General features: G+C 39.8%; 1 protein-coding gene across 23 annotated transcripts in view; it reads right to left on the reverse strand.

Annotated features, from left to right (window-relative positions):
- FGGY (FGGY carbohydrate kinase domain containing) overlaps nt 1-17,069 on the reverse strand; it is a 452,310-nt gene that overhangs the window by 344,290 nt on the left and 90,951 nt on the right. For 2 of the 23 annotated variants that reach the window (XM_065521737.2, XM_045370110.3), the window contains exon 1: nt 14,077-14,202. The exons of 19 other annotated variants lie outside the window; for them this stretch is intronic. In XM_065521737.2, the coding sequence (XP_065377809.1) occupies nt 14,077-14,089 (13 nt within the window). In that variant the 5' untranslated portion in view covers nt 14,090-14,202. Of the gene's footprint in view, nt 1-12,988; nt 13,096-14,076; nt 14,203-14,948; nt 15,013-17,069 lie in introns of those variants that run through there. 2 more of the 23 variants (XM_065521730.2, XM_065521736.2) reach the window with 2 other exon arrangements.

Genomic DNA, 17,069 nt, shown 5'->3' on the forward strand with positions numbered 1-17,069 from the left:
GGAACACTATATAGCACTTTGGCACAATGCTGGGGTGCATTTTAAATGATGAAATCGCCAACAAAAAGCACAAAAATGAGAAAAACATGGCACTAGTAGACATCAAAAAGGACACTTGTTTACACTATGAGAGCTGAAACAAGAAGGCAAGGTGTTGTGTTATTTGCCATCGGCTGGGAACACGCATGACGAGAGACTCGGAAATTATCCTCCTCTCTGTGCATTTCTGCAAATGACTGTGAATATGCCACAAGTATTGATTTGAGGGTTACAAATAAGATTTAGTGAGCAGGCAAATTTGCAAACAAAGAATCTGCAAATAATGAGAATCAATTGTCTATCAAAAGCTTTTTAAAAAACATTTGTTCCTGGAAAATAGGAGATAGAACGCTTTTTATTTCACTACGTATTTGTCTTCTTTTCTATCTTACTGTTCTCTAGTTTTTCTTCATTGAGCTTACAATTAAGTGGGGAAGAGGATTCTAAATACCAGATTTCAAAAAGAAAAAAAAGTTAGGGGAAAAGCATTAAGTAGAATCATTTAGCCTATCAGGAGATCATCCTAATACAGCACCAGAGAGCAGAGCTGGTCATCCTCACTCTGAGACATAAGGAGCAGTCTCAAAGTGTTTCCCACTCCAAATTTCTACCACCCCTGTAGCCAACTAAGTGGGGCAAACAACTAAGGTCGACTGAGGGGTAGGCTAAAGGTGGGAGGGTCATATAAGTTACCTTCCTGAGTAGGTATCTAACATTCCCATGGGACAGGTTAGCCTGGACTTATAGACTCACACCTTCCCCATCCATCTCTAAAAAAAATCTTATTTTATGCTCATTAGATGTTTACTAGTGAGAAGATGTAAATTTCTTTCAGTCCAATTCAGTAAATACCACTAAGCCCCTACAATGCAGAAATTATTGTACAAGGTGCTAGAAGCCATAAAACACCTTTTTGTCAGGTTTTGCCTGTTTTCTACGTACAAATCTACTCTAGTAACTCAAAAAATTAAAAATCTAATTTGTGAGATTCTTCAGCTTCCAACCAGGAATAAGATGCAGAATTGAAAAACCTGCAACCAGGAATAAGTTACAGAATTGAAAAAGCATCAGGATAGCACAAAAGCATAGTAATTTAGCTCTCTGTTCATTTCTTATGCCATTAACGAGCAACTTTTAATCTTTAATCCTCCTTCACTAAGCTGCTTTTACTATCCCATCTGTTCCTCTTGTTCATGCCTTCAGGATCTTATAATTAAATTCTAATTAAAGTTTAAGGCATGTAATAAAGAAAACACTTGCGGAATGTCTTTGATTCAAGAGGCCAAATAACATTTCAGCAGTTTGAAAAATGAATTATATCCTTTTGCTTAACTAGCATCTTTAAAATGGAATTAAAATGGGAAATTCCAATCTTTTCGTGATTTCACCAGGCATACATTATGTAAATATGTTCATCATCACGTGTTGCATTTAAGTCAGCTGAAAACAGCATGAAGAAGAGAACTCAGCCCAGCATGCACAGCGTGGATGTGAGCTCAGCAGCAGTACGTGGAGAAGATCTGTCCTGAACACCACCTCGGTACCCCGATACAAGGACATTCGTGTGGGTCAGCAGCATCTATCTAGAAGACACCCAGATGCTAAATGAACAGGGTTCTCACTCTCCTCATCTAACTTCTCACCAAACTCAGTCAAGTCTACCTTACCAGAAGCTTCCAGATCTGTCTCTTCTGCTCCACTGGTTTAGCCCTCCAACATCCCTTGAATTAGTTCAAAACTTCTCCCCCTCCAGTCTCAGCCCCCTGTTGCAGTCCATGCTCCACTCCGGGAGGCCAGCTGCTGCCTTTCTGAGGCATCATCCTGACTGGGCTGTTCTACGCTCAACAACTATCTGTGCTCTGTCTGCATTAATAGTTAGTGACCCCCAGTACTTTATGGATACCTCTATACCCTACTAAATAATTTTGATTTATTTAGTAGTCTATTTTTCCTCTAGTCTTTGAGCTAGCCTCTTAAGGACTGACACTGTCCTGGAAAGAAAAAAAGTATATATTTTTTTCTTATTTTAAGTTCTGGGATACATGTACATGCCGTGCAGGTGTGTTACACAGGAAAACGTGTGCATAGTGGATTGCTGCATCTATCAACCCATCACCGAGGTATTAAGCCCCCCATGCATTATCTATTTATCCTGATGCTCTCCCTCCCGTGGCCCCAGCCCCCGACAGGTTCCAGTGTGTGTTGTTCCCCTCCCAAAGGTATATTTTTTTACCTGGAAAGTAAAAAAGGTAATTTACTTTATAAACTCAAACAACACTTATCAAACTCTTCCAGAAGCATCCAGTTCCCTTGCAAGTTGTATTTGGTTTTACTTTTTGACTACAGGTTACAAATTAAACATCATCATTATTATACAATTTTATCTTATATAATTATTAATAACAACTGATGTGCCAGACACTGTTTGAAGTGCTTTATATTGTTATTCAAGTTCTCACAACCACCCTGCGAGGCATGTCCTACTATCATCTGAGATGAGGAAACTGAAAAACAGAAAGTTGAGGTACTTGTTCGAGATCACAGAGGTGTGAAGTAGAGAGGCCAGGGCTTACAGCTATGGAGTCTGGCTCCAGAGCCCACACCAGAAACACTCCTTAAGCCCAAAGCCTGAGTAAAGCATGTGAGGACTTTGTGTTCTTTTCTCTAAATGCTCACCAACACATGACCTGTGATCTGGCTAGACTTGTGCCTAACGCTTTGTGGATGCACCAAGGACTTCATGCCTCTGCTTTCCCATAGGCTGTCTTTTTGCCAGGTGGCCCCCATATCCACCTGGCAGATTCTTGCTCATCCTTCAAGTCCTAGTTCAGTCACTTCCTATCTTGTGAGGTCTTTCCTCATTCCCTGGATAGACCTGATTGCTCTTCCTTTTGCTACTTCAGACTAGAATCTGCCAGACTTTTGTTATGGTGCTAATTATATTGCAATGTGATCATCTGGAGGAGCCTGCTTTCTGCTCGGTGTCCCCTAAACGCAGGGCACACAGCCAGACTTTACTAAATATGTGAGGAGTAAAGAAATGAATGGGTTCTCTACATTTGTACACTGGACATAGACAGAGCAAGGTCTAGGCTTGTCAAAGTCAGTATAGAGAAAAATGTTACCTTCTCTGGTATGATTTATAGAGAGGAAGGGAAAAATTAAAAAGTAATTTAATTTAAAAACTCAAAGAGCACTTGTCAAACTCTTTCAGAAGCATCCAGCACACTGGTAACTCATAGCTTCATAGCTTGTTTTACTCTTTGACTATCAAAATGTGTCCCTTTCTTCCACAACTCGACAACCTTTAAGAGGGACTCCATCCAGACCATGGCGAGCAACAAAACAATAGGCTTAGAATCACATGTGACAGTCTGGGCTTGACAGTGCGATCTGTATCCTAGCAATGAGTCCAGGGCCTCAGGAGCCCAGGGCCCTCACACCCAGGTTTTCCTGATGCTTGCCCTCTCGGGGAAATAAGCATCTTCACCCAGACTTGATGTGTACTCCAGAGCTCTACTAAGAATGAAGCCTTTTCCATGACCCTATGCCCCTATGAATCTTACTTCTTTTTACCAAATAATCCTCCCAAGGAATGTCACTCCCTCACCTCCCAATACCAGGTTGTTTCTGTTCCTGGTGGACCAGTCACTCTGAACCACAGAGCTGCTACCCTGTCTCAAGGCTCAGTGTCCCTAATGCCTAGAAATCCCTAAGCCTTGTTTCCTGCTTAGCGAATAATTACCAAACTTATTCCAAGTACTAAGCAATATGTACCAATACATAGTAACTCTTTTACATAGTTGTATCTCAAATTCTTCAGAGCCTGCAAAAACACATAATTATATTAATTAATCCATTCAACAAATCTTTACCAAATGTCTACTATGCAACAGGCAAGATGATGCCAGATGACATGCCTACTATCACACAGCTGATAATTAGCAGAGGTCAAATATGTAAATAGATCTTTTTAACTCCTGTGGTGTAGCCAGCTCTTGGTCCTACATCTTTGTCCTTAAAGACGTGAAGATGCACTAGGGAATGGCATGCACTCAGGAATCTAATATCACTTTTTACCATGGCAGATAAGTATACATGGCTGACCCATCCCTTCACAATACCCCAAGCTACATGTCCATGCTCTGTCCACTCCACACTATCAACCATTTCCTAAAGAGGCAATGAATGTTCACACCTTCTTTCATGTTCACGCTTTTGTCCATCACGTCCTGACTTCACCTGTCCACCGTACTCACCCCCACACATTAGCTACCACTTCCTGCACTAAGTGATAAAGAAACACAATTTACCTCTACTATTAGAAAGCTTATAGCCTAGTGGGAGGTAAGGACAAGTAAATAAATCAAAACACTGAAGAGTATGCCCCTGACAAGGGCAAACAGAATGCTGTGGTACCTTGGAAGAAAGGCCTGGGTCCCAGTCTTGGTGCCCCTCTCTGAGGCTCCACTCTCCCCCATTCCTTCCTCCTCCTCTCCATAATCCTACCACAATTCACTGCTCCTCACATTTCCTTTACTGTACTGTTTATTCCTTAGTCACAAGACTTTTCACACTGAGTCATGATTTATGACTTGATTATTTATCTCCATTGCTAGAATCAATTCCTTGAGGGAATTTATTAGGTTAATTGGCAAATACTTGTTGAGTGGCTTACAAGACTGTAGTAGTTAAAAGCATGAGTTGTATCACTTAAATCCTGGCAAGGACTTATTAACCATTCGACTCTGGGCAGGGTTACTTAATATCTCTGCCTCTCAACATTTTCCAAATCTCTAAAATGGGGTTCAACAAGAAATATACTCAAGTTTAACATGGCAACAGCGTTCACCAAAATCACTACCAATTTCGTCTTTGGCCTGTCTTTGGCATTGCCTGTTTCAACATGGGCATGACCAAGGTGCATGATCAATGACAATGTGATAGCAAGGGTCTCCATCATATCAAGACATTGTTACAATGTCAGTAATACAAAGCAGTTTGGAATTTATTGTTAATAACATAATACTCACTTCCAAATACAGGTAAGCAATTTAGATCTAACCTAGGGTGAAAAAACCTATTTATGGGCTTTATATATTGAAGACGTAGCCCTTAGTTGAATATTATGGAAGAAAAATGTTATTAAGGCTGACATTAAAAACTGTTATTATGTGCCAATTATTAAGAAATGTAAAATAATTTAACAGGATAAGATTAATAGTTAAACCAAACACTAAGAAAGAGAATATTAGCTACTTGAGGAAGAACACTGTATATTTTTTGAGACTATGAATTTTTATAAAATGTCAAATAATACAAAGCAAAATACTACTAAAATGAGATATGATAATTCTCATCTTTATGGAACTGCTTAGTTCTCATACTCATAATATATATAAAATAAAAATTAAGAATTACAGAGGCCAAGCCTGGTGGCTCATGCCTTTAGTCCCAAGCACTCTGGGAGGCTGAGGCAGGCAGATTGCTTGAGCCTAGGAGTTCAAGGCTGCAGTAAGCCATGATCACGCCACTGCACTTGAGCCTGGGTGACAGAGCAAGATTCTGTCTCAAAAAATAAAAATAATTATATAACATATTTGATTTAGTTCTACTTATGTCAAGAGTCTTTCAAGAAAACATTCTATTTGGGAATTCCTCATAGTTTATAAAGATGAGTTAAAAGCAGAATGTCAACCTCACTATTTCCACATTGCACAAGGAAAACTCCAAAATTATGTTACAAGAACACTATGATAAATCATCCTGATATAAACTTAACAAAAAACATAGAATTTAAAAAAAAACAGAATTCTTAGAGAAAAAAATGAAGCTTTCAAAACATACTTTGTGCTTACTTTAAAATTACAGATTTTAAAGTATGCCATAAGAGGATATTTCCTTAAAGCTTTGAGGCTATGAAGGATGTGGCACTGATATTCAGGTGAGAAGTCATGTCTAGAATATATATTTATGACATAAGTCACAATAAGAAATCACTGGTGTTCTTTAAGGTAGGAGGTAAGCATGCAGCTTATATTGCAGGAGGTTAAAGAGTGAATGGGTGAATAAATGAAAGGAGTGGGTGTTTATCGTTCACATGGAAGATCTGACCACAAAAGGAGAAATGCGACAGTGGCCTGCAGCCCAATTCTGCAGTGCTCTCACTTATTAAGGCAGAAAATATAGGCTGAAACATCATGAAATTTATTACATCTGCACACACCAGTCTAAGGGATTGTTGCTGTTTCTGGTATCAACAATGTATTAATATATATAAAATGTTGACTCCACCTTACCATCCAAAACACACTTGGTTTCTAAACACTTAGCTTGAACTAAGTCAGTTTCCTCAACAACTTTGAGAACAAACAGAAAAGCAAAACTCTGAGGCCAAGGCGTTTTCATGTTCAAGTCCATCCACGATTTTGAACATTTTTGATGTTCCTTACAAAGCAAACAGATTGAGCATCTATACACTTCTAGACTCAACAGAATGGAAAGTACACATACACACATCAATATCTGAGTGTATATACACTGCACCAGATCACAAGTGTGATTCTGAAGTTCTTAGAAATGCAAGAATCCATTCTTAAGAACTGTCTTTTAATCTCTAAAGATATATGCATGGCATAAGGAACACAAAGAAAAAAATTCTATTATATAGAAAGTTCTAATTGGAGAGGATAATAATATCATTGTATATCATGTCAAGAATGCACAGTAAGTGCTAGGTACTTTATGTACAATATTTAATCCTTACAAAGAGCTATTGTCATCCCTATTATAAATGATAAAACTGTGGTTCAGGGGAACCTAAGTAGGTACAAAAACAAGAATTCAGAGAATCCACTTTGCCAGTAATCTAACTCTGTTACTATGGGAAAGTTTCTTAACTTCTCTAAACCTTACCTAACTCATCTATAAAATGAGTATAATCATACCTATTTAAGAAAGTTAAAGGAATAAGTGATAAATAATTATATCCTGGGCCTAATATAATGCCTGACATATAAGCTATTATTCAATAAAGAGCATCTGTGTTGATTGTTACTGTTATTGCCCAAGATGACACAACAAGCCAGGGACAAAGGGGGGTTTAAACTCATATGTATTAGACTGATTGTAAAACCGATGCAAACAATAGCATTTACTGAGGACTATCCCAGCATTACTGTGTCAATGCTTTACATGTATTAACACAATCAATCATCACAATAACTCTATAAAATACGAACTATTATCCCCACTATATAGATGAAGAAACTGAGATACAAAGAGGCGCAACTGTAAATCTCTATTGGAAGCTTGACCAAGCTTCCTTTACACCCAATGTTAGGTACTTCCAATAACATATGATTCTAATAAATACCATCACCACATGCATTTATCTTTCATAATGATACATCCATATTTTGAAGCCACATACATCACCACAAACATGTTTTGGGAATAGCAGGGATACAGAAAAGGACACTGCTTTGAGTTCTTTGAGAAGACAGGCACTATATAAATAGAAGTTAATATTATTATTCCTATTTTGCAAAGACATGACCAAGTCATAATTAGGAATTTTACAATTTAATCAGCAAATCAGGTTCTAGTATAATTAAATTGGACTTCTCTCTAGATTTTCTTTTTCATTCTGAAAAATTTTGACATCTGAATTATTTAAACTATACCCAAGAGTGGTCCCAAAAACTGCATATGAACTGATGCTCACAACCAAAAGCCCACAAATGGATGTAAGCAGGGAGGTCAACATATCCCATTTTCCCATAGCAAATGGCCTCTGTAAACACTTTTTAAAAATACTTTTACAACCCAGGCATGGTGGCTCATGCCTGTAATACCAAAAGTTTGGAAGGCTGAGGCGAGTGGATCATTTGAGATTAAGAGTTCAAGACCAGCCTGGCCAATATGGTGAAACACCATCTCTACTAAAAATACAAAAATTAGCCAGACATGGTGGCATGCACCTGTAGTCCCAGCTACTCAGGAGACTGAGGCAGGAGAATCGCTTGAGCCTGGGAGGTGGAGGTGGCAGTGCACTGAGATTGTGCCACTGCACTCCAGCCTAAGTGACAGAGTGAAACCCTGTCTCAAAAAAAAAAAAAAAAAAAAGAAAAAGAAAAAAAAAAACCTTTTCCAGTAAAATGATCAACAATTAGACAAAATTGACTGTAGCTGGAGAAAAATGCTGCCATGAGTGGCTAAAACATGTGGCACCTATAATAAAAGGACACAGGGTCATCATGTAAGTTGAGGCCTCATAGACTCAACCCATCTACAATCCCATCTCATTAAGACCAGAAGCAGCAGCTGGCTTCTCCCAAAACAAGTCCTGGAGAAACAAAATTAGAAGGGCCCCCATTCTTTAGATGTGCTCTTGAAAATAGCAAGTTCTTGATCTGGATGGGTTTTTACAGACAGTTGACAGGTCAGACCTGACTGAGAATATGTCATTTCAAAGGTCAAAGATTGGCAAAATGGATACGACTATTGTCAAATAGGAATGAGCTCCCTTTGAAGTCTGAGGCTTAGATGAGCTGATTCCGAAGTACTCTCTGTGAATGAGCAAAGGCAAGGGTAAAAAATAAAAATGCTGCCCTGTGTAGGCTGGGACCTTTTTAAAACTAATACAGGGTATACTGCCCTGCCCTTTTATGGGGCACAACCCGCCATTAAAATCTTGGTGAAAAGGAACCACCCACCTGTAAAGTGAGATGGTGCTGGCAAATAGTCATAACGAACACTTCACCGCCTAAGCCCTGCAGATGTCCGCAAGAAAACCTTCCACAAAGTCCTCCTATGACCAGTATAGTCCACTAGTATCTGCCTTGCCCTCTGTTTACTTGTGCTTATCTGCTTTCTTTCCTCCATGGTTTGTATTCTAGTCTGTGGATAAATCTAGCCAAACTTGTTGTGATACCACCAAATACATGAGTTGTTTCTGTGGCTGTCATTCAGGAAGTTTCACTGTGTTGTTTGTTATCTGAACCTGCACTGACTTTCAGTTTAGTAAATCAGACTAATATTCCACCTCGTAAATCAGAAACACAATGCCACGTCCCTTGTCCCAGCAGTGCTGGTAGCCGTGGAATGGAATACAAGTGGAATTAAGGGAAGTTCCTGCAGACTCAAATATCACAGAAATGCAATAATTTGTCTTTATTAATAGAAGGTCAAATACCATGTATCTCTGACAGTTGCATCAATATTTGTACAGTCCTTGGGTCTTGACTTTCAGCAATGGCCTCTTTAACAGAAAAAAAACCTTAAGTCTAAATCCTGACATTGTTAAATCACTTTTAGATACCTTTTATAAAAAAAAAGCAGATTTAAGACATAATGCATTCAAACTGGTGCCTAGTTTTCCCTACAACTGAACCTCTCAGAATTTCAATCCTTGGAATACCAGCCATTCTGGAGTACTGTGGATTCCTTGTTGCTCTGCAAAATCTATAATCCATTTCTTAAGAACACTCGCTGGTAAATATGCTAGTGACTAACTCTCTCTCTTACAGCTTCCTTCAGTACAGATATAACTAGCATGAATTGAGTGCTCATCATGCACCTCCATAAATTCTCACATCATTAAAATGTTAGTAATATTATCCCCATTTTAAAGATGAGGGAACTGTTGCTCAGAAAAATTACTTTCCTAGAATCACATAGGTAGAGAGACTGAACTGGGATTCCAAGTCCAGTTTGAAGTCCAGTGTCCTTTTTTTCTACCATTTGTAAACCAATAGTCCAAAGGACCTGAGGCCATTTCTAGGAAGTGTGATAACATCAAACTTTGATTCCCCACTCACTGATTCTGCTACCTCCCCTTTCTGCTACCCCTGCATCTTTGGGCTCCTTCTTCATTCATCAGTTAGGGGAGTCTGAGACAGCAGGGCTGAATGGAGGAGGTACTATATTTTTTAAATTTCCTGATCCTAAAAGCTATCAGGGGGAAAAAAAAATCAAAAGAAACACTGTCAAGCTACAGACACACCTGAAACCTTCAAAATTTCTCAGAAATCTTGGCAAAAACATTCACTGAGGCTAGAGCTTAGTCCCCACATTAATGTCAGAAAAATCAGGGGTCTGCAAAAGTGAGACCCAAAATTATCACTTCTTAAGAAAAGCAAAAATCAGGGGTAAAATTTCAGAGAAAATGGCTGATTCTTGGTCAGTGGTTCTCAAACTTTAGCATCCATCAGATTCTTCTGGAGGGTTTTTTAAAGCACAAATAATTTGGTACCACTCCCAAGAGTTTCAGATTCAGTAGGGTGAGAGTGAGGCCACAGGATTTGCATTTCCAATGTATTTCCAAGTGATGCTGCTCATGCTGCTCATCTGAAGGCCATACTTCCAGAACAACCGGCTTAGGGAGATTATTGGCCTAATAAGTGAACTCTTTACATTAGAGAAATAGGTCTCTGCTGGATTCCTTTAATAATTAGTTAACAAACAAGTACTAAGCTAATTAGTACTAATCAGAGGCAGTGAACCATTATGGTAAACAGCCTGAATTCTGGAGCCAGACTGCCCAGGTTAAAATCCCAACTCTGCCAACCATTGTGTGACCACGGGCAAGTTCCTTAGCCTCTTTGAGACTGTCTCTTTATCTGTAGAAAATAAATGATAATTATAATAGATATAACATAAGGATATTGGGAGGACTGAGGGGGTTAATATATATCTAAAATACTCACAATAGTGGCCAGCACATGTTAAGTGCTCTGTTAAGTATAAAATACAAGCACTATTATTATTATTATTATAATTTCTTCTACCTCTAGAACTGCCAACTGCTGTATTAGGACTTGGGGATAGAGCCGCTAACAGAACTATATGGTCCCTGCACTCATGAAGTTACAACTAGCAAAGAAGATACAACTTAAACAGGTGTTTCCAAGCATTATCTGCTTAAATCAGAAGGCTGAATGCAGGGAAACAAAGAAACTGCTACAGAGTCCTTACAGATTGAAGATCAATCAGGCATTAAAAACACCTTTTAAATTAGAATGTATACCAAGGGAAAAATATAACTTTTCTGGAACAAACTATTGTGACTTTTAAAATATAACGGTATAAAAAAATAACTCTTTCCAATCAATTTCTCAGATTTCTCAACACCTAACACGTGTCATGCACTCTGCACCAGGGATATAAAGGTGAATAGACTGTAGCATCTTCATCCAAAGACTTCCTAGACTGTTAGAAGAAAAATGTATGTCAAGAAATAATTACAGTGCAATGAGAGAAGTTCTTGAAGAACTACAGGAAAAATGAAACAGGAGTGTGTAACTGCCCAAAGGAGTCTGAACAGCTTCACAAATAATATCACATTTAAGTTGGGTGTCGAAGGGTGAATAGCAGTTGCCAAGCAGAAAAAAGGGTGAATGATACTCTGCAGGGAGGAAACGGTATGTGCAAAGTCAAGAAGACATGAAAAGGCCTGGCTTGCCCAGAGATTGGGGAAATGTCTGATGTGGCTGAAAGGTTGCTGAGTGATAAGGACCAGCAGGAGATAAGCTTAGTCTCAATGCTGCGAAAATATCATCAGTTTTCTCAATAATATGCATTTGGAGCTGTCTGGATAGGGGTTGAAGATGGTAAGGAAATAAATATGTAAAGTGATGGTCCATGGGTTTTTCAATGCAAATCTAAAGTTACCCTTGCACTATGCCCTCCAGAGGGTGAATGTTTTAATGGTAGACAATGGTATTTAGCTCCATTTGCCTGGATCTTATATGCCAGTAACAAATAATAAAAACAGCAGCAGGAAGAGCTAATGTTGAGTCCTTAGCAGGTTGTACTATAAGCTTTATACACACGAACTCATTCAATCCCACAACAAGCCCATGAAATATAAATAAGACAATGAAGTGCAGAAATGGTATGTAACTTGCTCAAGGTCATACAATAAGTCCCAGGGTAGGCATTTTACACCAAAGCCAAAGTTCAACCGCTCACCCTCGAGTCTCCTATCCTTCCTCCATGAAGGATGCTCTCAGATTCTGTAGGGCCTGAAGCTGTTATGTAAAGCCTCTTTAAGAAAAGGAATACGATTATGAATATGAGATTAAGTACAAGAGTGAATATTTATTTACAGTAAGAAAAAAGTTTAAAAACAAATACCTTGAGCTTTGAGGATGTAGGTCCCTTTTATCTGAGATCAGAAATGTTTATACAGAAATGCTTTCTGATTGCAACCCCTCCCCACCTGGAACATTCTACAACTCCCTGTGCAAGTGAAGGGCCCTGAAGCCTAGACACTGCTGCATTCACTTCATGAGATGCCCATCTCTGCCTCTCCCTTGCCTGACAATCTCTCAAACTTTTCCAAAACATTTTGATAAAGACCAGATGTTAAAGTTAAAGGAAACTGGTCAGTTCACTGTGGGAAAAAAAAAGGGGGCAGAGATGAGTGTAGTGTGAGAAGAACTAGGGTTTTCATCCTTTCTCCTCTGCTAAAAACATGGGCCACAGCAAGTGACCTTGGAGTCATGCACACCTAGGTCCAGATCCAGCCTCTCAGCTCCTCAGTAACTGTGTGAACTTGAATGCGTTCTTTGACCTCTGTGGGTCTCAGTCTACTCCTCTGTAAAAAGGAAACACTGTAAGGATCAAATAGGACAACATGCATAATGCCCAGAAATATGAGCTCTCTTCCTTCTGGATATGCCTTTCCTGTGCTTTCTCCTTCTTTCCTCTCACCCCATCCCAAGTCTGGGGTAGGTAGATACTTTCTCTGCATCCTTGCATATCCTGTGGAGACCTCCATCATAGCACATCATTCTCTTATTAATTGAGCAAGTATTCCCTGGAGACAAAAATGATGAAGAGACATGCTACTGTCTTCAAGAGGCTCACGTGTAACAGACACTCACAGCTCATGGAACCTTTTTCCACCACTACCCGAGATGCTCCTTGAGGGCTGGAGCCATACCTTACTCTGATGTGGACCTTCAGAGGCAACAGGCATGCAGCTCACGAGGAAGCTAACAGAAAAGTCCACCATGAGTCCATCTCCAGTCTCCCAACTCTCAGCCACTCCCTATACCAGCCTTGCCCTGGCCCACTTGCCTAACTCTCCCAGCCCTCCTCTTGACAGGTGGCAGTGGAGCTGATCAGTGTACCCTTTGCAGGGCTGGATTAATGAAGTTTGCTTGATAGGGCACTAGACCCATTCTTGGCACTCACCTCTAGAACAAAGAAAAATACTGGCCCTTCCAAGGCAAAACAAAGGCAGACTTTTCCCCCAACGGATCCCTTTTCCTTTGTAAGAGACACTACGCAGACCTTTGGTCCTCCACTGAACTACATTTAAAATAGCTTTTGTGAAGGACAGACACAGCGACCATTCTTATATATGTGTGTGCAAGCAGCAAAGAAGTGATTGTAATATGAACAATGTGTACTTCTTCCCACTTCTGACAGAATAGACGACATTGTGTCCTGAGCCTGGCAGGGGGTTGGGGGCCAAAATAAAGAAACCAAACCTTAAGTTTTATTACATGAAATTCTGATAAAAAGCACTTCGAAGCCTCTTTCCCATCATCAAAAAACCACACTGGGCAAGATCAGAGCTTAACAGCCAACAAAAAAACACATTCAATCCCTGAGATCATTTTCCTGAAATAGAAAACTACATATGTTTCTCAAATTTCACATCAAGCCACTGCAGAGGCCAGACTGCAGGGCTGATTTGGGCCAAAGTAAGTAAGAGAGAAGGGAGAGAGGAGGGGGATGGGGTGGGAAAGGGAGTAAACAGGAGAAAATGAGCCCGTTCTTCCACATCACCACATTTCTCTAGCACAATCTAAACTTACAAACACCCCCCGTTTCACAGAACTTATAGTTAGGGTTGCTTATCGGACAGCCTTTACTTTGTCAAATTAAGACACATTGCCTTGGATTAGCAAGACTCCTTAAATTCAAAATGACTTCATGGTTGGCTCAGAGTGCAGTGTCTCTAGGGCCAGCCGCCAGGAACACATCCACTGCAGAGGTCCCTCCTCCCCCATACTGACCTACCTGACTTTTCCATGGAGACAGTAGAGCAAAATCCTAAGCAGACGGGCTGTCAATGTTAATTAAAGGTCCAAACACCTCTTTAGAAACTATCTCAAGCTCAATATTTATACAGAACATAAGACTCCTAACAGGCAGGGTTGGGGAGGAGAGGAGGAGGTTAAGGGCGGAAATAGGTTTGAATGGCATTTGGAACCCATTAATTTTTAAAAGACAGGCTGCCACCTTATATAGACCCAGAATGGTTCAAAATGTAACAAAACCAGGAAGATGAATGAGCTGAAGATTGTTTAGAAAGCCTGGCAAGAGTGCTCCGCTTTTGAAAAGAATAATATCTGGGCAATAATGAGAGCTGACATTTTGTATTGGTGAATGCAGTTTTTGGCACATTTTAACAATACAGGTTGACAATTTTTTGTATTTAACAAAAGGAAAAGCAATCTTCTAAATGATCTGGGAACAAAGGGCTCCCCGACTGCAATTTCTTAATAACATTTAAGAATTCTCTTCAAAGGCCCTTGATAATTTACGGAGAAGAAGAAAGAAAAGTGAAGAAAAATTTTAAAAGAATGTATATTTTCAAAAAAGAAACAAAATAGAAGTAGTAAAGGAGAAAAAGGAGGAAAGGAAAGGGTACAGCATTTTAACATTAAATTATAGCCCAAGGGGTTAGATTCTAAGGTTTGACTTTAGCAATCTCCTTTTAAAGGAATGAGTTTTAAAGGAAAATCCAAAAGGAGATGTTGGTCAACCCCACTACATCTTACAGACTCAGAACTTTGGGCCTGGGAAGTACTAAATGAATCAGCTAATCCAAGGAGCACATTTTGCAGATAAGAAAAGTCTGATATGGGTGCCAGGGGCCCCCGAGTTACCTGGTTGGACCAGACACGAGTCTTTCGAGCTCCAAGCCACACCACTTCTGTATCTTGTGATGTAGGTCCTGAAAACTGCCAAGCCTTCAGAGCTCTAGTGCCATGAATTCCAAGACTGAATACTGATACCTTTAACCAGATTCACTGATCTGAACCTCTACCAAGGTTCTTCAGGCTACCAAGAATCACATAAGTATAACATATTCCAAAAGTATGAAGTTCACAAAATAGTCCACTGACAGAGTTAGCCACCCTGGGTAAGAAATGAATTTAAGAGTTCACAAAGACTGAAATGCCCAGTGTATCCTGAGGGAGGCCTTCTTCGGTCAGGAAAAGGACCCCTGAGCAAGGCATGATCCAGGAAAGTACCCCTTAAAATTTAACTCTTATTCCACAAACTGACTTCACCCTCAGAATGAGACCCTTCTGAGTTTCAGTTCTGTTCCCTGAAAAATGAGATCTAACTCTCTAGCTAATCTTCACAGTTCCAAAACATTTTCAACAGAGAATATAGTATCATATTTATTTGTAAGTGAGGAATCAAATTCAGAGAGAGTTCTACTTTATCATGTTGAAAGAGCAAATGAAATTAAATTCCAAAAGTGATTCAAGGTCTCAGAGAAAATTGTTCAGTAAAGGAAAAGCTATATTGCTGCTCAGTTGGAAAATGACAGTCATGCTAGAGATCATCTTTCAGCCACATAAAATCCATGTCTAGATGTACACAGCAGAGAACTGGGGAAAAAGCTTTATAGAAGTGGAACAGATTCAGACTAGTGGTTCTCAGTGAGGGGTGCGCATCATAATCGTCGAGGTCACACAGTTTTACCCTTTCCCCCAAAGGACAGAGATGGGGCTTCTCACCCTTTTCTATCCAGATTTGCTTTACTAATGAAAACAGAAAGAAGCAAGCTCAACCTTCCTCAGACTTTGCCTCAGTGTAGCAGAGAGAGGGACAGTCAGTGATGTGGCAAGTGAGTACAAGTGCAGGGCACAGTCCCTGAGAACCTGTGCCTTAACTCATGCTTCTCATGATGTTAACGCCTCCTACTCCCTCCTACTCCCCCACTGCCTCCAGCTCCACTAACCCAGCATGTTTCATCCTCTCTCGCCCTCCTTGGACTTTAAGCCTCTGAACTGAGGCTGGGCTGGCCTGAAGTCTCCTGGGCACCTACCCATTTCTTCACACCCACAATGTCTCTGAGACGCCTAATTTGGTGACACTCTCCACAGGGAGCCTAAATCAAATCCCCAAACCAGGGAGGAGGTGGAGAAAAAGGTCATCAAACCACAGGTTTACTCGGTTTCTAAATGGTCCCTCTTCCTCACCCCATCCACAAGCTATTTAACTGAGTTTGGATTTATCTTAAAAGTGGCAGAGCAAAACTTTGAACTAAGGATTATTTGGCTCTTATATGGTTTTGAATATTCAAATAAATGTGTACCTATCAATTACTGGATTAGGGAGAGAATGCCTCACAGATGTTTTACTAATATATATGTAAGGAATAAGTGAACGAATGAATGAATGAATGAATGAATGATGAAAATTGTGAGTTACATTGCTCAGATTATATACCACCTCCCTCATGATCACCACCTTCCCCCCTTCTCCCTGTGACTGTCATTGGACTATAAATTTGTGTCTGTGATACTAGTCAACGTAATTTACTGAGAAATTACAACTTTGACTGTCTTTTTACCCACCCCATATCAATTCTCCCTTTTTATTTAGTAAGAAAACCCCAATATTTGGATAGGAAGACACCCAGATAAAAGCCTACACTCCCCAGATTCCCTTTCACCTCGGTTTGATTATAAATCTAGCTGCTGGTCAATAATATACAAGCACAAAGTATGACGTAGGTCTTCTAAGAAGGCTGTTTAAAGAAGGCTTACTCCAATGTGAGGCACAACCTTTGTATGCACCACTCCCACTTCCTTCTTCCTGCTACATGGACTGTGGACTTGATAATGGAAACTTCAACCGCCATCTTGGACCATGAAGTGATCCTGAAAATAGAACTCAGGGCTAAAAAATGTCAAAAAAGTTAGTGTCTTTGATGACTTTATGGGGACATCACAGTAGCCCAAGACTTCATATATCTATATTTATTTACA

This window comes from Macaca fascicularis, chromosome 1 (genome assembly GCF_037993035.2).
Source record: "Macaca fascicularis isolate 582-1 chromosome 1, T2T-MFA8v1.1".
Taxonomy (NCBI): Eukaryota; Metazoa; Chordata; class Mammalia; order Primates; family Cercopithecidae; genus Macaca; species Macaca fascicularis.